At 35.0% G+C, this 19,110-nt stretch overlaps 1 protein-coding gene across 1 annotated transcript in view; it reads left to right on the top strand.

Annotated features, from left to right (window-relative positions):
• The window catches only part of COL11A1 (collagen, type XI, alpha 1), a 134,733-nt gene that overhangs the window by 39,937 nt on the left and 75,686 nt on the right, over positions 1 to 19,110 (top strand). Inside the window, exons 6-18 of the mRNA XM_010006667.1 lie at positions 1,903 to 2,019; positions 2,630 to 2,725; positions 4,612 to 4,857; positions 7,357 to 7,419; positions 8,885 to 8,926; positions 9,296 to 9,358; positions 12,118 to 12,192; positions 14,532 to 14,615; positions 14,870 to 14,926; positions 16,284 to 16,337; positions 17,711 to 17,764; positions 17,879 to 17,932; positions 18,504 to 18,557. Coding sequence (XP_010004969.1) covers positions 1,903 to 2,019; positions 2,630 to 2,725; positions 4,612 to 4,857; positions 7,357 to 7,419; positions 8,885 to 8,926; positions 9,296 to 9,358; positions 12,118 to 12,192; positions 14,532 to 14,615; positions 14,870 to 14,926; positions 16,284 to 16,337; positions 17,711 to 17,764; positions 17,879 to 17,932; positions 18,504 to 18,557 — 1,059 coding nt within the window. The remainder of the gene's footprint in view (positions 1 to 1,902; positions 2,020 to 2,629; positions 2,726 to 4,611; positions 4,858 to 7,356; positions 7,420 to 8,884; positions 8,927 to 9,295; positions 9,359 to 12,117; positions 12,193 to 14,531; positions 14,616 to 14,869; positions 14,927 to 16,283; positions 16,338 to 17,710; positions 17,765 to 17,878; positions 17,933 to 18,503; positions 18,558 to 19,110) is intronic.

Raw genomic sequence — 19,110 nt, 5'->3', positions numbered from 1 at the left:
TACTGGGATTAGGACTGAATCTTAATTTACCGAACAAGGAGAGAATAATCAAATATTGCTTAGCAGGTTTCAGTCTAAAATGCTGCTTATTTTGAAAAGTGTTCATAGAATCAACTTATTTCTCTAATGCAAATGATACCACTGATGAAATCAACGCACTGCTTACTTCATATAACAGGCAGATATAAAATGCTAATATGCTTTATAGGGAGCATAGCCTCCACCTAAGATGATAAATGTTTTGCTATTTAAGTGCAGTTTTACATTCTCTTACTAACATGCAATATAGTCTCAGATTATTACCAAAAGTATGTTACATTTTTTCTATATGTTTATCAAATCTCACTACTAACCAGGTGCATGGGTGTAGAAATAATCAAAAGGACAATAAAATAAAAAGTTTAAAAAAATGTTTAACATCTTAAAAAATTCTGTATCTTCTTTTTAAGAAAAGCTGTTGGTCATGCTAGGTCTCTGAGGAGTCATGGGAGTGAAGTAATAGAAACCCAGTAAAGGGAATTTAAGTGATTAATACCTGTCATCGTTAGTCTCAGACATCATGAGGAAATCAACTTCTCCCTATTTTCTGTGTATTAAAATCCTAAGTACCAGAATTGTATCAAGAGGCTTTTTCCAGAGAGAACAGTAAAACTAGTAATTTGGTCACATAGTAGAATATATTCAGGAATATGGAGATCTCTTAATCTCATTTACAGTTTCTTTTAAAATGTTGATCTCTTTCTGATGCTGATGAAACGTATGACTTCCATAAATCCTAAAAGTCAATTGGAAGCAATCTAATGAAACAAACAGATATTGTCTTCATTTTACAATGATCCTGACTTGTAACAGGAGAGAGGAGCTTTCGGAAGTGGCTTGCTCACATGAGGCATATTAAAATATTTCTTCCTAAAGCAGGGAAAGCAGATGCTTGCCTAGGTTCTGGCCACAATTACATCTTCGTTTGGCTCCCTGGGGACATATAGAGAATTGGTAGCAACTATGATACTGCTTTAATTTACAGGAAAAACAAGTTCCTGTAGCTTCAGGCGTGGCAGGAGTGGTAAGATAGCTGAAAGTTGCCCTTCCCTCTCAGCCGTGATGAGCAGTACTTGGTGAACATAATATCTAGACCAGTATCTTCATGGCACAGCCAAGATTACAGCTCAGGAGTTCCTGGCTCCATAGATCATGTTAACAACATTGCACAAGCCAATTCTAAACCCGTTTGCTCTTGTAAAAGTTTTGTGGGCCAAAGCTTAATCTGATACTAGTTATTATTGATACAGAGCTATGGAGCAATTTACAGCAGCTGAGGGTCTGACCTTTAAATGAAATTATACCAGAGAAGCATTGGTTTAGGCAGTGTCTACCATGCAGATGCCCTGGTTTTGAGAACTCTTCAGCTAACAAGAGGAGGATAGCCATGGTTATTTGTGAGTTGAGGCTTCTTTACTGTATCTGAAATTATTTACCTTATTCCTGTCAGATGTTTGCATCTCTCCACTTTTCTGGTCAACTGAAAAAAATAATGGTAAAAGAGTATAAGTAAAAGGAGACATTATTTGCAACTTAAAGATTAAATACATGTATGACTTCAAAAGGTCAGTTGGTGCTCCTGGTAATCTAAATTATAGTTGATTCTTTTGTGCAGTCCAATAAAAGAGAGGTTTTTTTCCTGGCACTACTACTTGCATTTTTATTACTTTTTTATTGTGCTTTGAAAGAAATATGAAATAGTATTTTTTTCCCCAAAATGAATAACTGTATTTAATTGTTCATTCTACCCTAATTTTCTTAAGTTTTATTCCTAAATAAAGGTTAAGATGCTTTCCAGTATTGCTAGTCTGGTTTGCTACTACTAACATGGGAATGCCTGATATTTTTCCATTTGCAATGTAGTACACACCAGAAGATTTTATCGAGTATGACTATGAGTATGGGGATGCAGATTATAAAGAAACTGATTCTCTAACAGAGGGACCACCACTGTTTGAAGAGACAGTAGCACAAACAGAGGTAACAAATCTGATCTGTTTGTTGTGTGGTGTCCAGCTGTCCCCTACTACATGGTTTGTCAGTTTGTGTCTTCTGAATATAAGCTTAATGTTTTCCTTTCACTCATTTCCTTACTCTGTAGCTGTAACTTTTTCAGTTGGAGATGGAAGGTCTCACAGCTTGCAGCATTCATCTCACATTTGGCTACCCTTCTTTCATTCATGCTTTCTCAATTTTCTTTTCATTTTATTTATGTTTTCCCATTCCATCTTTCATAACGTTTGCAGAAAAAGAAAGCCATGGTCAAAAAGAAGAAGAGGACAGTGGCCACTAGCTCAAAGGACAAACCCCAAAAGGCCACAACAAAAAAATCTGAAAAATATGCATCCAAGAAGAAGAAAAGTTATCAAGCAGCAACAAAAGACAAACTAGGGGTAAAGGTAGCCAAGAAATAATCAAGATCTTTCCGAGGCCAAGACTGGAAGATCTCTGATAATAAGAAAAAATAAACCTAACCCCACTAGATGAATACATCTGGCTAATACCATAACCTGAATAAATGTGATATCACTTGAATTTTTCCTATAAGTTTGTTGTTTTTTTTAATAATGCACCTTTTTTTTAATACCAGGCAAACGTTGTTGATGGATTTCAAGAGTATAGCATAGCTGAAAATGACTATGGACCCCGGACAGAAGCTCCCTTCAGAACTACTGAAGCAAATGAGGTAATAAGGATTCCTGAGAAAGCAAAATGCAAAAAGACTTACATATCAAACATATTTTAAAAGAACAAATGTCCTTCTGTGTAAATATACAGATATGTACATAACAGAAATTAATGCAATATAATTATTTCTCAGCCAATATCAGAATCTACTATTTTCTTGGGCAGAACTCCCATTAATTCTGTAGAGATCTGCTGAATCTCTAGAATGTGGAGTTCATTCTTCTGGAAATCATTTAGTGATATATACTGTGGAAATGCAGGGTTGTTGTGTGGATGTCAATGGAGCTATGTCTAGTATAAACTAGGTTAAATACTATACATAGCCCTCCTAAACTAAGAGACAGTGAAGTCTCTAATTCTTTCTGTAACTTTTAAGATGCAGCATAAAATGAGCCTAACACAAGCCAAGGAATGGCTGCAAGCACAGCAGCATATTGAAGTTGAGTCAAAAGCCATCATTATTTTATTGTTTCAAATATCTTTTAATTAATACAAAATTATTTCCTTTTCACTGAGCTTCTGTGAAGCATTGCATTTTGAACTCTCAAAAATATAAAATTATAATTTTGATTTATGTTAGAAACCACTTTTTTAGAAAGCCACAATGGCAAGCCTAAACATTATTTTATTAAGGTTACCATACCTACAGCCAGTGTTGATTAATATTTCTACATATTAATTAACACTACTGTTAGAAAAATGATGGCTGATTATAAGAAGTACTGTTTTCATTTTTATTTTACATTTTCCTTTCAAAATGAAGACATATTGCTTAAAAGATGTACAAAACTGCACTCCCAATTCCCCACAAACATTTGAAAAGAGAAAGAGTTCCCTTTTCTTTTTCTCTTGTCCTCCTGTATATCTTGGAAAGTGAATTAAGATGTATATATATCACAGATCAATATAAAGGTTAGATCTAAATATCTTTAATTACTCTGGATGTTGATAAGCATGTTACTATTTTTTTAAGATCATACTAGTTCATCTTGTCTGAGTATCTACAATATATCTCTCATTAGGAATATCTGAACTTTTTTTTTTCAAAATTACCCTTTCAAGAGACCTGTGTAACAAAATAAAGCAATCCTTTTTTTTCACAAATGGTTTTGTACATCTCAAATATAGCATTCTTTTAAACTGCTTTGTTGCTTGTAAGATTGTTGCTTGGTTTGACAGTTTACATACTTGAAAATGAAAGCTTAGATTTCAGAAATGTTAAAGTTCATCTGAATTTGGCAAGTTGAATTTGACTCAGCCAAAATGTATATCAATTGCAATGACATGAACCATGACTTTGTGAGTGATAAATAAACTGCCAAATTATTAACAAGAGAAAAGAAGTTGCAACATTTAGCTCAGTATTGGAATTTTCACACACACAAGAAGAAAAAAAAAGTTAAAAAAAAAAAAAAGAAGTAAAAAAAAATAAAATAGAAGGCTCAGCTTAACTAAAGTGTTGTTACTGTAAAAAAGTCTGAATTTATGCACTACTCATTCTGGTGCATTTTTTTTCATTCATGAATACTTGTAAGTGTGAAACCAAGCAGGGAAATTTAGCTATATTTGGCACTGAAGTAACATGAAGAAGCAGTACTGGATATACAGCATACTGGATATACTAAATAAAATGTTTTTAGAACTTAAAGAAAATGTGTATGAAAGCATTACTCCTTTGTAATACCTATACAAAGATCTTTTAATTACTCTGAAAGGCTGAACTGCCATTCCTTCAGACTCTAATTAAAAGATAATATGCTGCAGTTCTACTGTTCTTTCTTCATTTGACAAGTCATCATGGTAGATCAGCATATGCTCACATTGCTTTACTAACAATAACTCACGTATTCCTCCTATTCCCAAATCGGCTACTGATATGAATAGCAAAATCCTGTTGAAGAAGTGTTTGCAGAAGAATACATAACTGGAGAGGATTATGATAAAAAAACTGAGGAAACTGAATATGGAAGCAGAGGAATAGACCTCAGTGAATCTGATCTGCTGGTAGATGGAGACTTAGGCGAATATGATTTTTATGAATATAAAGAATATGAAGAGAAACCAACTGATTCTACTAATGAGGAGTTTGGTCCAGGTGTTCCTGCAGAGACTGATATCACAGAAACAAGCGTAAGTTGACTGAAGGCATAATGCAGATTAATGTAATTTAGTAGTTTCTTTATAACTGTACAGTCTCAGAACTGTACAGAGCCTGATCCAGAGCTCCTTCTACATACTAGGTATATTCTCACGTTTTTATGAAGTCCATCCTTTTGTTTTAGTAATTGTGAACTTTCTTTTTTATTAAATGCAGGTGTTTGGTCTCTTTTGGTGAAGGGAGTAAGGGAGGGTTAAAGATGGGAGGGAAAGTAAAGAAGAGGTGGAGTTTAAAAAATAAATTATAAAATTAACAGTTTAAAAAATATTTCTTAACTAGACCTAAAGCTGGCAAGAATGTAAGTTCTAATGCAGCTGCAAGTACTGTAATTAAGATTTTTATATTATTACCCGAAGAAGATGAAATGCATTGAAGTGTCTTAACGTCTCCTGTTGCCTTCTGAGGAGGAAATTCATGAGTGGGAAGGAGAAGATATGAAGCCTTTCATGAAAAAAAGCTTAGGTGACAGATTTATGACCTAGGAATGATTTAACAGCTCAGTATATATAAAGAAAGATAGTATGACATGGTGGATCCTGTGAATCATGCTCCTTTTTTTTCTTTGTATTTTGTAGCTCTTTCTTTCCTTCTGACTTAATCACAGGCTTAACAGCAAGGCTTTAATTTTCCTTTAGTTGTGCCAAGAGCCTCATTTACCAGTTTATTGGATTGTAGAAGCAGCAAAGAAAACTAGTATGACTGAGACTAGCAGCAAAATTAATTCTCACTTGGATTTTTAATTAAGAAACCCCTGAGTGTAGTAGGAAAGGAGAATTTTGTTTGAGGTATTTGCTCAGTCTTATCTTTATTTTCTCCTCACAAACTCCAAACTTCAGTCTACAAAGGATCCAAGAAATAACAGCAAATGCTGTGAGGTTGCTTTTCTCTGCCAACCTTGAAACCCATACTTCTGTATTTCATTTATCACTCCTCTCTAAACCCTGTTGGGGTAATTGTATTTTTTAATGATCCTTATCTATGCAATGGGATACATGCTTACTTTTTCCCTTCTAGCACAGATGGGGACACTAGCAGAATGACACAGAAAAGGTCAGATTATCTGCAAAGCAGAGAGCCCATAAGGCACCATTTGTGCCTGCATTAAGCGAATGATTGTGTAGACTCTATCCCCTGGTGTAAATTTCAACTTAAAATGCCTTGCTACAAAGCTGAAGGAGTCAGACAACTTGAATTAGAACCCATGCTCTGAACTGTGCCAGCTTTTATGACTTTCATCTGCTGAATCAGATCTATCATTTTCCTGTGGATGTATTTGGAACAGGTGATAAAAAAGGCAAGATGAAAATAACCCAGCACCTGGAAACTTTTAGGAAGGGGCAATACTTGCAAAGATGGAGACCAGATATAATTTTTTACAACCAATATTCAATCATACAATAGAACATATTTATACCTTTTGCTACTTGATTTTTATGAACTATTGCATTGTTACTAGTGAGATCTGTGCCTTTATAAATCAATACAAAATGCACAAACCACATTTTTTTAATCTCTGCTTTTCTTTTCCAAAATATTTCATATTGAAATATGGTAACATTATTGTTAAAATTTTCAAATCACCAGCTATTTTAGTGTAAATGTGGAATCACCATACTAAAACAGTAATTTTTAAAAATCACATTTTCATCTGATCAGAGTTGAATTTAATTTCTAGTATGCAGTGTTAGCAATCAAGAGGTACTTCTGAAGAAAAATACTTATCTCCTGGTTTGGAAAAAAAAACCAAACAGTTTATTTTCTTTTGTGTGAAGCTTAGATCTGTGTTCTCCCATTAGCATGTGTTACTGTTTTTGGTACTTTTGTTGGTTTAATCCTGAGCCCAAAACTTCATTTAGAGCTGATCCTAAAAGAAGGTTGCAGTTGATGCCAATTCATGCAGCTAGCAGGCATAACTGGCTAACCATGAAATATGTTTACAATGCCACTTAACTCCTTTCCCATTTATGCTATGAAGTCACAGACTCTTCTGAGACTCATTTACATGTTATTGATGTCTAAAGAATGAAATCAGGATCTTGAAGGGTGCTGTCCATATGTGACCAAGGGATCCTTCTTTCCAGCTTATTTTAGGCTTGGTTAACTAAGAAAGCCATGAAGAATCACTGTTAATTGCCAAGAATATGTCTGTTCAATAAGAAACAACTTTTTGACATGCAAGCAGAATTTAGATTCTCAGTTCAAAGTTCTAATGCAAACTATGGGATGCATACTATTACATCTCACTGGAAAACTAAAAATGGATCATATCAAATAATTGCATGCAGTTTTTGCATTTTCCACTTCTCATGTATTAAATATTTTTGATTGATATAATTTGAGATAGCAATGTGTTTTTCACAGCAGAGATCAGTTCCAGCTTTAGATTTCAGTTACAGGTTGCTGCAGTTCTTTATTGTGCCAGGTCCTTAGACCTGCTCATTTTCATTTGGGGGCCTGTTTTTACTGGCTAGGTGACTGGACATGGGGCTTATGGAGAAAAAGGCCAAAAAGGAGAACCAGCTGTGATTGAACCTGTAAGTACTGATGTGGGTGAGGGTGTTTGTAGCACTATGTAACATGTATGTTGATGCATCATTATGAAACCACATGGTTCATGATAGATTAATGTAACCTTACCTTTGATCTCTAAAATAGCACTCGCAGTGTGGATGGTGTAAAAGTGGTAACAGACTTTCAGCCTTCTCTTGCAGTCACACAAAGGACTAAACACCTGTTCATTAAAACAAGGAGAATCTTCTTGTGCAGAGAAAAAAAAAAGCATAGATCTGCTTTTCAGGCCATTTACTAAACACAGCTTGGACAGACCTACAGAGGTAGCTGCCAGCTTAGCACAGATAACACTGAAACCACGGGTTTCAACAAGGGCAAAGAAGTCCCTCTGAAAAGTTAAGTAAATGTTTGGATGTTTAATCTGTGTGGGTGCAATCGAACTGTTAAAGTTTAATTAAATACTTTATTTGATCATAAGCACAGTAACACAGCAGCAGTTTACAGATTTTTTCTCATTTTTAAATAGTAGTATGGGTATCGTTTTGCCATTGTAAGTGGCTTTTCCAGTAGGACAAAATTTACTGTAGCACATGCTTGATGGTTAGAAACTAAAACAAAACTGAACTTTAAAGAAGAAATTGATTATACAGTTTTCAGGGACCCAAACAGAAATGTCTATTTCATAGAAAATTAGGTACAGATGTATGAAGGGAAAAAACCAACTTTAAGTTGAAGTTTGATGAAATACTGTCACATGACATTGTTACCTAAATATCAAAAGTCTGGATTCTGCGGTCTAAAAGCTTCCTGCTAATTCCATATTTCTACCCAAGGATTAGCATTTTGCAACTGATCATCAAAGTTAAAGGTCTACAATAATGAACAAGTTACAAGTCAAGATTGTGACCTCTTGGTTGTGACCTGTGAACAAGCTCAGAGTGTGTTAAGTCAGAAAATGCATGGCTTTTTTAAACCATTGCAAGATACATTTAGTTTACATCCATAACAGCCACTGCCAGTCACCAACATTGTTTGAGTTCAGCACAGCTAGCCTCAAGCTTGTTTGTCCAGTTCTCTTTCCTATGGAAAGCCAAGTACAAGTCAGAATCATGTATCCATAGGTCTTAACATGACCTGGAATCTGGATTTGGGTCTGCATGCAAAAAAAAAAAAAAAAAAGGAACTAGGAGGTTCTGTAAGACTCACAACATAGAAATAGAGCTATTCACATCAAATGCTTTAACACCATAAAAAAACCCCATGTATTTTGAATACAATGCTGTAAGGTCCCTCCAGCCTAGAAGTGTTTCTCACTTTTAAAGCCACAGAGCAATTGAGATTCCAATTCTAGTAACTGTGGACAGAAGATCCCCTAAAAAGTTTATCAAAACACTAAGAAATATTAACTCCAGTAGTTCAGCTAAAAAGATATTTTATGTTTTCCTCCAAGACACAACCACCTTAGTATCTTTTTTCATCCCCATCTAGGGTATGCTCATTGAAGGACCACCTGGACCAAGAGGACCTGCTGTAAGTAGATTAATCACAATTTCCTTTTATTGCCTTTGATTTATCCACTGTGCTTTGGTATTCATATGAGTTAACACAATTAATATTGGTTCTATCATAGTTCCCAAATGGTATAATTGGCTTGGTGTTTTCAGAAGGGAGTATAAAAGGGGCATCTCCAGCATTTTCAATGTCAGCATGCTACCAGCTGAGTGGACATGAAAATCAAACTTTTGAATGTTGACTGTAAATCTTTGTAAGAAAAAAAAGTATGCTGCCTTATAAATAATTTATCCAAATATATGTTCAACATAATTTTCCAGATTAAAAAATAGTTAAAAATTGCTGCGAGCTGTAATTCAGCATAATAACGTCATTCATTTTACATAGGGTCTTACAGGTCCCCCAGGCCTACAAGGTCCTGTTGGTCCTCCAGGTGACCCTGGTGAAAGGGTAAGTCAACATACAGTTTATTCTGCATATTCATGGTATGTCTTGCACTAATTGCTCCAAGTGTAAGTGGGTTAGATCCAGGTCTGAGTTATATACTACTTATAGGTTTAGAAACCTCAGTGGAACTGAGCAAATCAACTGAGAATCTGGACAAACACTTCCTTAGTGGTAGAGGTAGTGTAAATACAGGAAAAAAATAAAGTTCCTATTTGTCTAGATTTCTTTGTTTTGATGTGAATTATTTTAATGTACAAACATTTTGTATGGATTTGATTGAGTTTTTAAAAAATCAGTATACCTCATCTGTGACATGTGGAGATATGGAGTAAAACAAGCTCTGAGGAATCAAAACACAGATGGAAATACTGAAAGTGATGGATAATATTTAGATGATCTAAACAGAATTTATTGGCCAAATCAAATAACTCAGTGCATGAGAACCCTATCCAGTCATGAATAATTTACATTTATGCTATTATTTTAGTCTGACATGTTCACACAAGCCTTTTCTTACTGCCTCAACTAGCACAAATTTGAAACAGCCTAAATACATTCATGTGAGGAAAATATGCTAAAAAAACTTTCTTGAGTTTTATGGGTAATAATTTCCTGGCGATTCTAGCATGTTCATGTTGTATTTGTGTATGGAAAGTGCTAAGAAGATGCTATTGCTTCACTGAATAGTGAAGCTGGAGAGTGTTAAGATCCCAAAAATGCTTCACTTTGACAGTAAGTCAGCATCCATACTTTTTCATATTTATTTCCTGTAGATTAACTAAACAACTATTTTGGAATTTAAACTCATAAAATGGAAATTTTAACACCTTGTAAGGGAATGACTACTGATAATACTCAGTTTTTAAACTAATTACTTATTGACTTAATCATAAGGAAGTTCTTGCCTAAACACATCATGTACCTGTTAGAGCATGACTTCATGTTTTATATAAAAAAGGACACATTGCACAAATAAATAATAGTAGAAATGAGTTACCAAACTCATGACAACAATACAAATTTCTGCAACCAGATTCTGCTTACAGATTTCTTCCTGATGAAATAACATGTCTTACTTTAAATTTTAAACATATGTGGACAGGTTTGGGTTTTTACTTAGACAACAAAATGAATAAAGGCTCTAGGTCTTATGATAACTATTCTGACTACCTTTCATCTTAGGTAAAAAATTTTAAAAAGTAATGTCAGAAAGTTGCCACACAAGGATAACACATTGCTTCATTTTAGAAAGCCCACATTAATTCCTAGAATAATTAAGAATGTTGCTTAAGCACAGTTCTACAGAAGAGAAAAACACCACTTTTTATAGTTGTCTATGGTGCTTCAGCTTTTGTACTAAATTATTATATCATTCTAGTCCTTATAATAAATATAAGACAATTGAGGAATGAATTAACGTACCCTCCTGCAGAGGACCCTAAGTGGTCCCACTTTTACTTACTATATAGATTAATTTCTCTCATATAAAATGGTGCAATGGAGAAGAAATTGAAAAGTAATGTAATTTTCAGTTTCATTTTCAGTAATCTGATCTTCATCTTCTGGTCTAATATTTCAATTTAATCTTGACAAAGACTCAATCATATGGCATAAAGTGACTGCAGGTCACAGTGAAGGTTCTTTGGGTGCTTTGCAAGTGTATTCAATGATTTCTCAATTATTTTAACCTTAACTCAAAACTACCTGGATATATAATGGTTCTTTTAAGCAATTAGAGCATCTTATTCAATCTTTTAGATCTGATTTAGTAGTAATTCTCAATTTAGGAATTACCTGTAATGTATTATTAGTAGGGGATTATTTTTTGATGCTTCAGGTTTTTTTGAAAAAAGGTCTCAAACAGACTCAGTAACAGACTACTGATCTTCATTCCTGAAGTATGCAAAAAACACCAAACATTTTTTATTATCAGCTTTCTTATGTTTTGTGGTTTTTTTCCAACTTGTGAGTAGGTAAAAGAACCAGTTAATATAGTTTGATGCTTGTTGGTCTATCATTGCAACTCTGCAAAGAGTAATTCTGGTGAATGAGTACTCTCTTTGGCAGACATGCAGCAGGCAAATGAGCACTCTTGATGCAGGTCCTTCCTGCACTTGACAACTTCAGCTAGTAAAAACGCAGCATGCAGATTGCTGGGAGGAAGGGTGCAATTATAAATCTAACTGTTGTAACAACAGCAATATTTTCCTATGCAGTGTGTTGGATCAATAAAAGTGAGCATTATGTACACACATTGGTACATTTCTTATACTCCACCTTACATGTGAAGTTTAGCTCTTTTCACACTGTAAGAGAGAATTAGATTTCATAAAAAATAGATTTCAATTCATAGTTGCAGGACATATGTAGCCTTTGAAAATTAAGCCTACTCAAAAGGTTTAAAGAGATTAATCACTGTTAGTTCTCTATATCAAATAAAAGAAATACTGAAACACAATGTGAATCTCAACTCAGCCCAACCTATAAAGTCATGAGCAGAGCCTCTGTAATTTGGTACTCTGTACTGCATTTTTTCATACAATTTGTAAGTAAAATAATAGTTTTATTGCCTACTGATAAATGTCTTCCCCAAATTCAGTTTTTCAGTTACTTCACTAATAATGAATAGAATTTCCAAACCATTGGCAGCAATAATATTAAACCTTTAAGTGTATGATTATGAATGCAAGTGTGTGTGTGAGTGAGTCAAAAGATTTATCTTATGTAACTATATTTTTGTTCTCATCCCTTGGTTCTCTTAGGGTCCACCTGGTCGTCCTGGTCTCCCTGGTGCTGATGGCTTAGCAGGTCCCCCCGGGACCATGTTAATGTTGCCAGTAAGTTGTGATGATGGGATAGCCAGCCTCTGAAGAGATGTGCGTTTCAGGAAACGCATTGGTGTTTTCTTTTTCTCTTCTGCCTTTTGTCTTTAGAATGAGAGATGATGCAGTGTTTGTTGTGTAGTGTAAGCATTTGGAGATCATATGGTACCATATTTTCCTTAAAAAAAACATGCTTTAGCTCCTGCATGACTGCCAAATTGCAACCTACATGAATGTTTTGCACTCTCTGAAATCCTCCTTATATTTTCAACAGTAACTATTATTTGCTACTATATGTCCTAAACAAGGAGTTTGCTGTTGCACAAAGGCCATGTATTCCCAGCAGGCATGTGTGCTTTCAAGTCTCCTTGACATGGAGAATTTTAGGCATTCCATGCTTAAAATTGGACTTCAATGTATTCTTTGAAGAGTCAGTGCATCCTTTGAATAGAAATGTATACACATAGCCAGTTCTGCTCCCACTGGAGTCAAAGCAAAACACCATCTGTTTTAGCAGGTGGAAGAACAAGCTCAAAGCTATTAAAGTATCTTGGAGCTTTGTGGTATGAAAAGTACTATATTAATGGAAGTCATTATTCCTAAGTGTACGTGTGTACAAGAAAGCTCTGGTGAGTACTACCACCCTAGAGAACTGATATACCAAATGTAAAGGAAGGGGCAGTATTTTTGGTAAGTAAAGCAAAGTAAGTAAAAAGTCTTGGAGCAGCCATTGCTGCAGTTCTGATTCAGGAGGCAGGACTCCATCAGTATCAATGAGGAAAGGAAGATTTAGTAAAGTTTTATTTTCTATTTCTGAAAAAACAAATGGAAGTTTATTAAAATAAGCTAATGTTTTTGACCTCATGCTTGAACAAAGTTTAGTTATTGCAGCTGGCTGTAGAACTGAAATAATTTATTTACCAATAAGTTGATGGAAAAATGCCACTGCTCCTCAGGGGTATTATTCCCAAAATATTCTTCCAGCTGTAATTGCTGTATCAGTTTGTTCCATTAAAGGTAGCAAGTGTGGACTATTACTTAACCTATCAGTCACTTTGCAAAAATCTCACTAGCTTTCTTTTTAGATGTTAATGAGTTACCACATGTAATTTACCAAGTCAAAATAGAAGTTTCTCAGAAAGGAATAAATTTGCTTCAGGTCTCATGAATTCCAGCTTAGTATTTTAACCACCCTCCAGGATTCTTTTCCACATTTATAAATCCCACCTTGAAGCCACTAAATATCTTTTTGTAACAGGTGACCTACTCACTAGCTTATATAACCATTTGGGTATAAAGGAATAAACAGGTAGAATCAAACCTAGCAGTGGCAAACTGTCTTGCATAGAGATACATTCAAAACACCAAGTAACATGTAGGAGACACCTTTTGTGGGTTTTGTGGCTTCTCATTATCATGTGTGGGGCTTGAATTCATCAAAATGGGTTCACCTTTTCAATTAATGCAAGCCAATGTATTCAGGCAGTTTTGCTTGGAAAAATATTTGGAAAATGTGGTTGATTCCACATCATGCAGATCCCTACAAACCACCTGGCTTCATTTCAAATGATAAAAGGCTTGGTAGTTCTCTTCTTTTAGAATAAGTCAGGAGCTCATTTGTGTGAGCTTAAAGCAGTAAGTTTTCCATTACTTTCCAAAAAAATTTTCCATTGTGATAATATGACTGCAGGAGAAGGACCTTAGCTACTGTGCCAAATCTAGGTGGAGGCAGACTAAGCAAACTGGTGTGGGCAGTGAAAATTCATGACCCTGATACAGTGTGCCTACACCATTACTTTGGAAAGCTGAGATTCTTATTGCAGATTAGTGTCTCTGCAACATTGCAAAGCTTCTGCTAACAGTTTCATGAGCCTTAAGAGTTGGAGTGCAGCAATGACTGCTTCAATTGTATTCTGTAATTTGTTTTAAAATTGTCAGAAATTACACAAAACTGTTCCATTTTAGATACAAAATATTTTTCAAATTGAAGTCTGCCTTAAATTGAATTGTGTTTTTCTGTGGGTAACTAATAATTAGTGTGGGTAGCAGATAATTAGAGTCTATTTGGGTCTCTTTTTGAAACAAACAAACAAAGAAAATGACAATCAAAATCCTAAGAAATCAAGAAAATGATTGCTCTTAAGGAATTAGACCTGTACTTCAGTTCTAACCTATTACTAATGACTTAATATTCATGCTGGATCCAGTGGCCTGGATCAGTCTTCTGAAGTTAGAGCAGTAAACTAAAGACTGAGATCCTGTGTCTTTGATGTGGTTTAAACACTTGCAGTGAATAACAAGTATGGTTTTAATTTGATAAATTCTGAATGCTTTTCTTGTTTTGATACTTGCAGTTCCGCTTTGGTGGAGATGGTGAGAAGGGCCCAACAATCTCAGCTCAGGAAGCTCAAGCACAAGCTATTCTTCAGCAAGCTAGGGTGAGCACAAGGAGCCTACCAACAAAACTGCCACAAGGGTACAGCTCCAAAAAAACTTTCCACTTTCTATCATGCAAGATGTGAAGTAAAGAGCTCTAAGCATCATCTCATCATAGTAGATATCCTTACTAGCAACTTAGTCGATCATGGGGGCTATTTGCTAATGCATTATGAAATTGTTTTTACATAGAATTTGTATGCTGGCTGGCAGATTTACCTTGATACATGTTGTTTTATTCTGTTTGTTTTCTCAGATTGCTATGAGAGGTCCACCTGGTCCCATGGGACTCACTGGAAGACCAGGACCTGTGGTATGTAAACAAAACAGAGGCACAGGTTTAAGAACACAGTAACACAAGTCCATAGGTCACATTCTTACTATGAATTATATTTTGTTAAACCATTAATAGCCTATAAGATACATTTAGAAACATACCAGTTATTAAGTCTTAAACATAGTGCTGTCAAAGTACCAGTCAAGCTTCAACTGAGTCTGGAGTTCACAGGCTTAATTACATAGAATACAAAATAAATTTCTGCCTACATATATTAATTTTAATAAATTATATTAATTAAAAACAGAGTTTACATCAGGAAAACCCAAACAGGCAGTCAAAACCAATTAAAGCCATTGTTCTCTCCACTGCCAGGGTCAACTCAGTATCTGATTCTTATTTGGTGTAGGACTTGGTTCAGTATCTGCAAGATCAGTGGGAATCATTCCATTCCAGGATGCACTAAGCCAAGCCATGAGACCAATTCTTTCTTTGAATGGTCAGGATGGTGAATATAGGAGAACTATCAATTTTCCACACTCTGCAAGATTTGTTTCATATTAAAAACCTATGTTTGGCCATGACTTGTTTCAGAGTTCAGAAATGCAAAAATTATTTGCCCATAAGAGTAAACTTCAGTATGTTGCTTCCCTGAGCCTGTATTCTATGTGAGCATGTCAAGATTTTTTGTTTTCTTTAGTCTATTTGTATGAGACTATTAAGAAAACACCAACTTTGATTAGTTCTGCCCCAGATTCCATATACAGAATCTTACCATTGATGAAGATCTGTTTAGGTCTGTTTATGAGTAAAATTACTCTGAAAATCTGTATCATCCTTTAATGAAAGTCAAGAGATGCAGGTATATAGATTTTCTACTTCTTCAGGGACAGATGCACAAAGACCCTAATTAAAACATCACTGACATCCATGACAAGATTAGACAGGGCATTTTTCTTTGCCTATGGTGATTTTTAGGTTGAACAAGACTGTTATTTTCTGTACAACACAGAATTAAAGGTTAAAAGTGGTGACTTTCATTTCTGTTGCCTTCCCTACAGTGAATGCACTTCTGTTTGCACGACTTATGTTCTTACTATGCTCATATTTAGCTCTCAGATATTAATATAGGATAAAGGGTTACATTTCATCACATTCAAATCCATGGGAGTTTTCTTTGGTAACAGAAAGATTGCTTTTGCTCACTTAGGCCCAGTGTCTAGACAATGACATATCAGGGTATATCTGCAGATTCAAATTATGAGTTCACACCTCCTAGTGAATAGATGATTGGTTTTTTCTCCCTGTAATGAATGTATATAAATAGAAAGTAACATTCATTTAAAGTTTTTTTGATATATTTAAACAATATGTTTTGCTTTTTTTCATCAAGGGTGGACCTGGAGCAGCAGGTGCTAAGGGGGAAAGTGGTGAACCAGGTCCACAGGTACAACAATATTGCCTGCTATGTTTGAGCTTGTTTACCTTTAAGAAAATGCACTCATATCACTTATAAGAAATCAATCCATTCTATGCTTTTTACATGCAACTGAAGAAAAGTAGCTTTTACAAAGCTATCCTAATCAAATGCAATAGCTTGATTGTTCAATTTGAAATATGAAAGTAGCATATCTAGATAACAAAGAGCAGTTATCACAGGTAGAGTGTCAACACTTGAAAAACCTGTTTTAATATTGTCATTCCAGCCTCTTTTCACTGTTAAATAATCATATGTCAGTATTGTATGACCTTGGACTCTGATCTTAAGAAATCTCGTAAGGTGAGAGAGGTTGAATTTCATTGGTAATTAAACAGCGTATTTTCAAGAAAGATGTGACATAGCAAGAGTAAGTCTTTAGGAGTCAGTGCATGCTTTTCTTCTCAGCTTGCTATGGTATCAGCTCCTGTGCAGTTATGTTAAAGAGTGCTGAAACATTTAAATCTTTTAGCTTTAACCTAAAAGTAATAGGAGGTTCTTAAAGAAATCATGGTAGGAGTCTCTGAAACAATAATTTGGCCAGATCTCAAGTGGTATCAGGTATTTGCTACATCATTAAGTGTTTGTCTTAAAACATGGGTATTTGCATAAGAAAAACAAAGCGGTTAAACAAAAAAACAGTCTGAACAGCTGGGCAATCTTCCAGTTTGCTTACTTAAAAATTAGGTATTTTTTCTCTTCCTACTCAGTATTTTTTGATGCCTGGTCATTACCATTGCTATATTCACCTGAGGAGGATGCATTTGGATGAGAAATGAGAAAGCTTACACAGAAACATATGCCCAGACAGTCATCAATGGAAGTTACATGTGTTTGAAAAGTGGAATTTGATTTTTCAGTCTGGGGTAATTTGGTTTCCCTCTAGTTAAAACTGTGCTGTGTAAATCTAAGACAGCATGTGAGCTGTTTACCAGCACAACTCATTTTTGTGTAGAAGTTAGGGATCTGAAACCAGTGCTCCTTAGTTTTCAGCAAATAATTATGTGACAAATATTTTTTGGCATCAGAGGAAGAAGGGTTTTCAAACCACAGGACTGAGAGCTTCACAGTCATGAAAAGAACGTAAGAAGCTTTTATGTTAAAAAGGCCAGTTATGCCATGTGTAGAGCCATCTCATGAAAACAGTGTTAAAATTGGTAGTGCTAAGGCCAGTTTGGATGCTCATTTTCTATTAAAACTAATACGAATCTGGAAACCAGAATCCATCTCCTGGGGAAAAATGCAGCTTTGTATATAAAAAAATATATTATCTAGTTCTTGAGGTCAAATGTTTAACTCCTTGATATAAATGTGATTCTAAGAATTCTACTCTTCAAATTCAGGGTCCTCGTGGTGTTCAAGGTGCCCCTGGTCCAAGTGGAAAAGCTGGCAAAAGGGTAGGTAGCATTTAGATCAATCCTGCTCTAGGTAAATAGTTTCTTTTCAAATATATCTGAATATTAAATGATTCCACTGCATCTTCAAATATTTACTCTTTGGGGTTTTTTCAGGGACGTCCTGGAGCTGATGGTGCCAGAGGAATGCCAGGAGAACCTGGTGCAAAGGTAAATAAGAATGAGACCTGAAGCTTTTTTCAGTCTTGGAATGAGCTAGACAGATTTCATGTAGCTACCACAATTTCTTCAAGGCCAACCCAAAATCCTTTTAAGTGAAAATACTGAGGTATCAGATAGCTGGGTCAGATACAAGAGTCGAGAATTAATCATCCATTTAAAATCTGGTAATTAATTATAAGGGCCTGACTTTGAAGTAACTTGATTCTTGGGGCATGATTCCTATCCCTCTGAGTCAGTTTCTAGTAACAGAGTATTGATAGTGGTAAAGTCAGTTTTGCAACTTCAAAGTGCAGCTAGAATAATGATTTTAATTTCAGTATAGACTTCTTTTTATAAGTAACATAATTACAGCACAGTGTAAAAGTGGGTGTGGCATCTCTTGCTGTAGTGCACTAAAGCAAATTTTGTGAGTTTGATCCAATAATAATGTGACTTTCATTCAATAACAAAAGTGCACGTCATGAAGGGTAGAAATTAACTTTCAGAGGGAAGGCACAATTTAATGAGTGTTATTTAGTGTAATAGTCACTTACTAAAGCTGTGATTTCTTCTTTCTTAGGGTGACAGAGGATTTGATGGTCTTCCTGGCCTCCCTGGTGACAAAGGTAACAGGGTAAGAAAAATATGTATATTTATACAACAACAAATTAATACCATCACAGAAATAATACACTAAGGACTATGGGGAAGGTCAAAGCAGAATGTTACCTCTTCACACTAGAAAATAATGTCTATATTGTCAAGTAATGCATTCCTTATGAAACATGTTAGCAATAATAAATCAGTAGACAACAATATATATATACACATTATTTAAATATATTTTCAGAATTCAGATCACATCTTCTCCTAGGCTTTGCTGTAATTTTTCTTAGCTAAGGAATTTTAAGTGATTGCTAAAGGAAATAGTAATTGGAAAAGGAAATTAGCATGAAATGTCTGTATAAAATGACATTTTAACCTGCTGAGAAGTTTCTCAAAAAGCGCATTTGTGTATTTTAATTGCAAATAGAATTGCTTAGTGTGGCTTATTCCAACAACTGCAGCTTAATGAAAGATAGGAGTCAGGTCAGTTAAGTTGGGAAACCTTGAAGTAATATTTAAAACAACTAATGTACTTGCTTCTAATGTTATATCAATCTGTAGGATGACAGACTGCATCTTTC

This window comes from Chaetura pelagica, unplaced genomic scaffold (assembly GCF_000747805.2).
Source record: "Chaetura pelagica isolate M959 unplaced genomic scaffold, ChaPel_1.0 scaffold69, whole genome shotgun sequence".
Lineage (NCBI taxonomy): Eukaryota > Metazoa > Chordata > Aves > Apodiformes > Apodidae > Chaetura > Chaetura pelagica.
The sequence above is the reverse complement of the archived record's forward strand: the minus strand, read 5'-3'. Positions and strand labels throughout refer to the sequence as shown.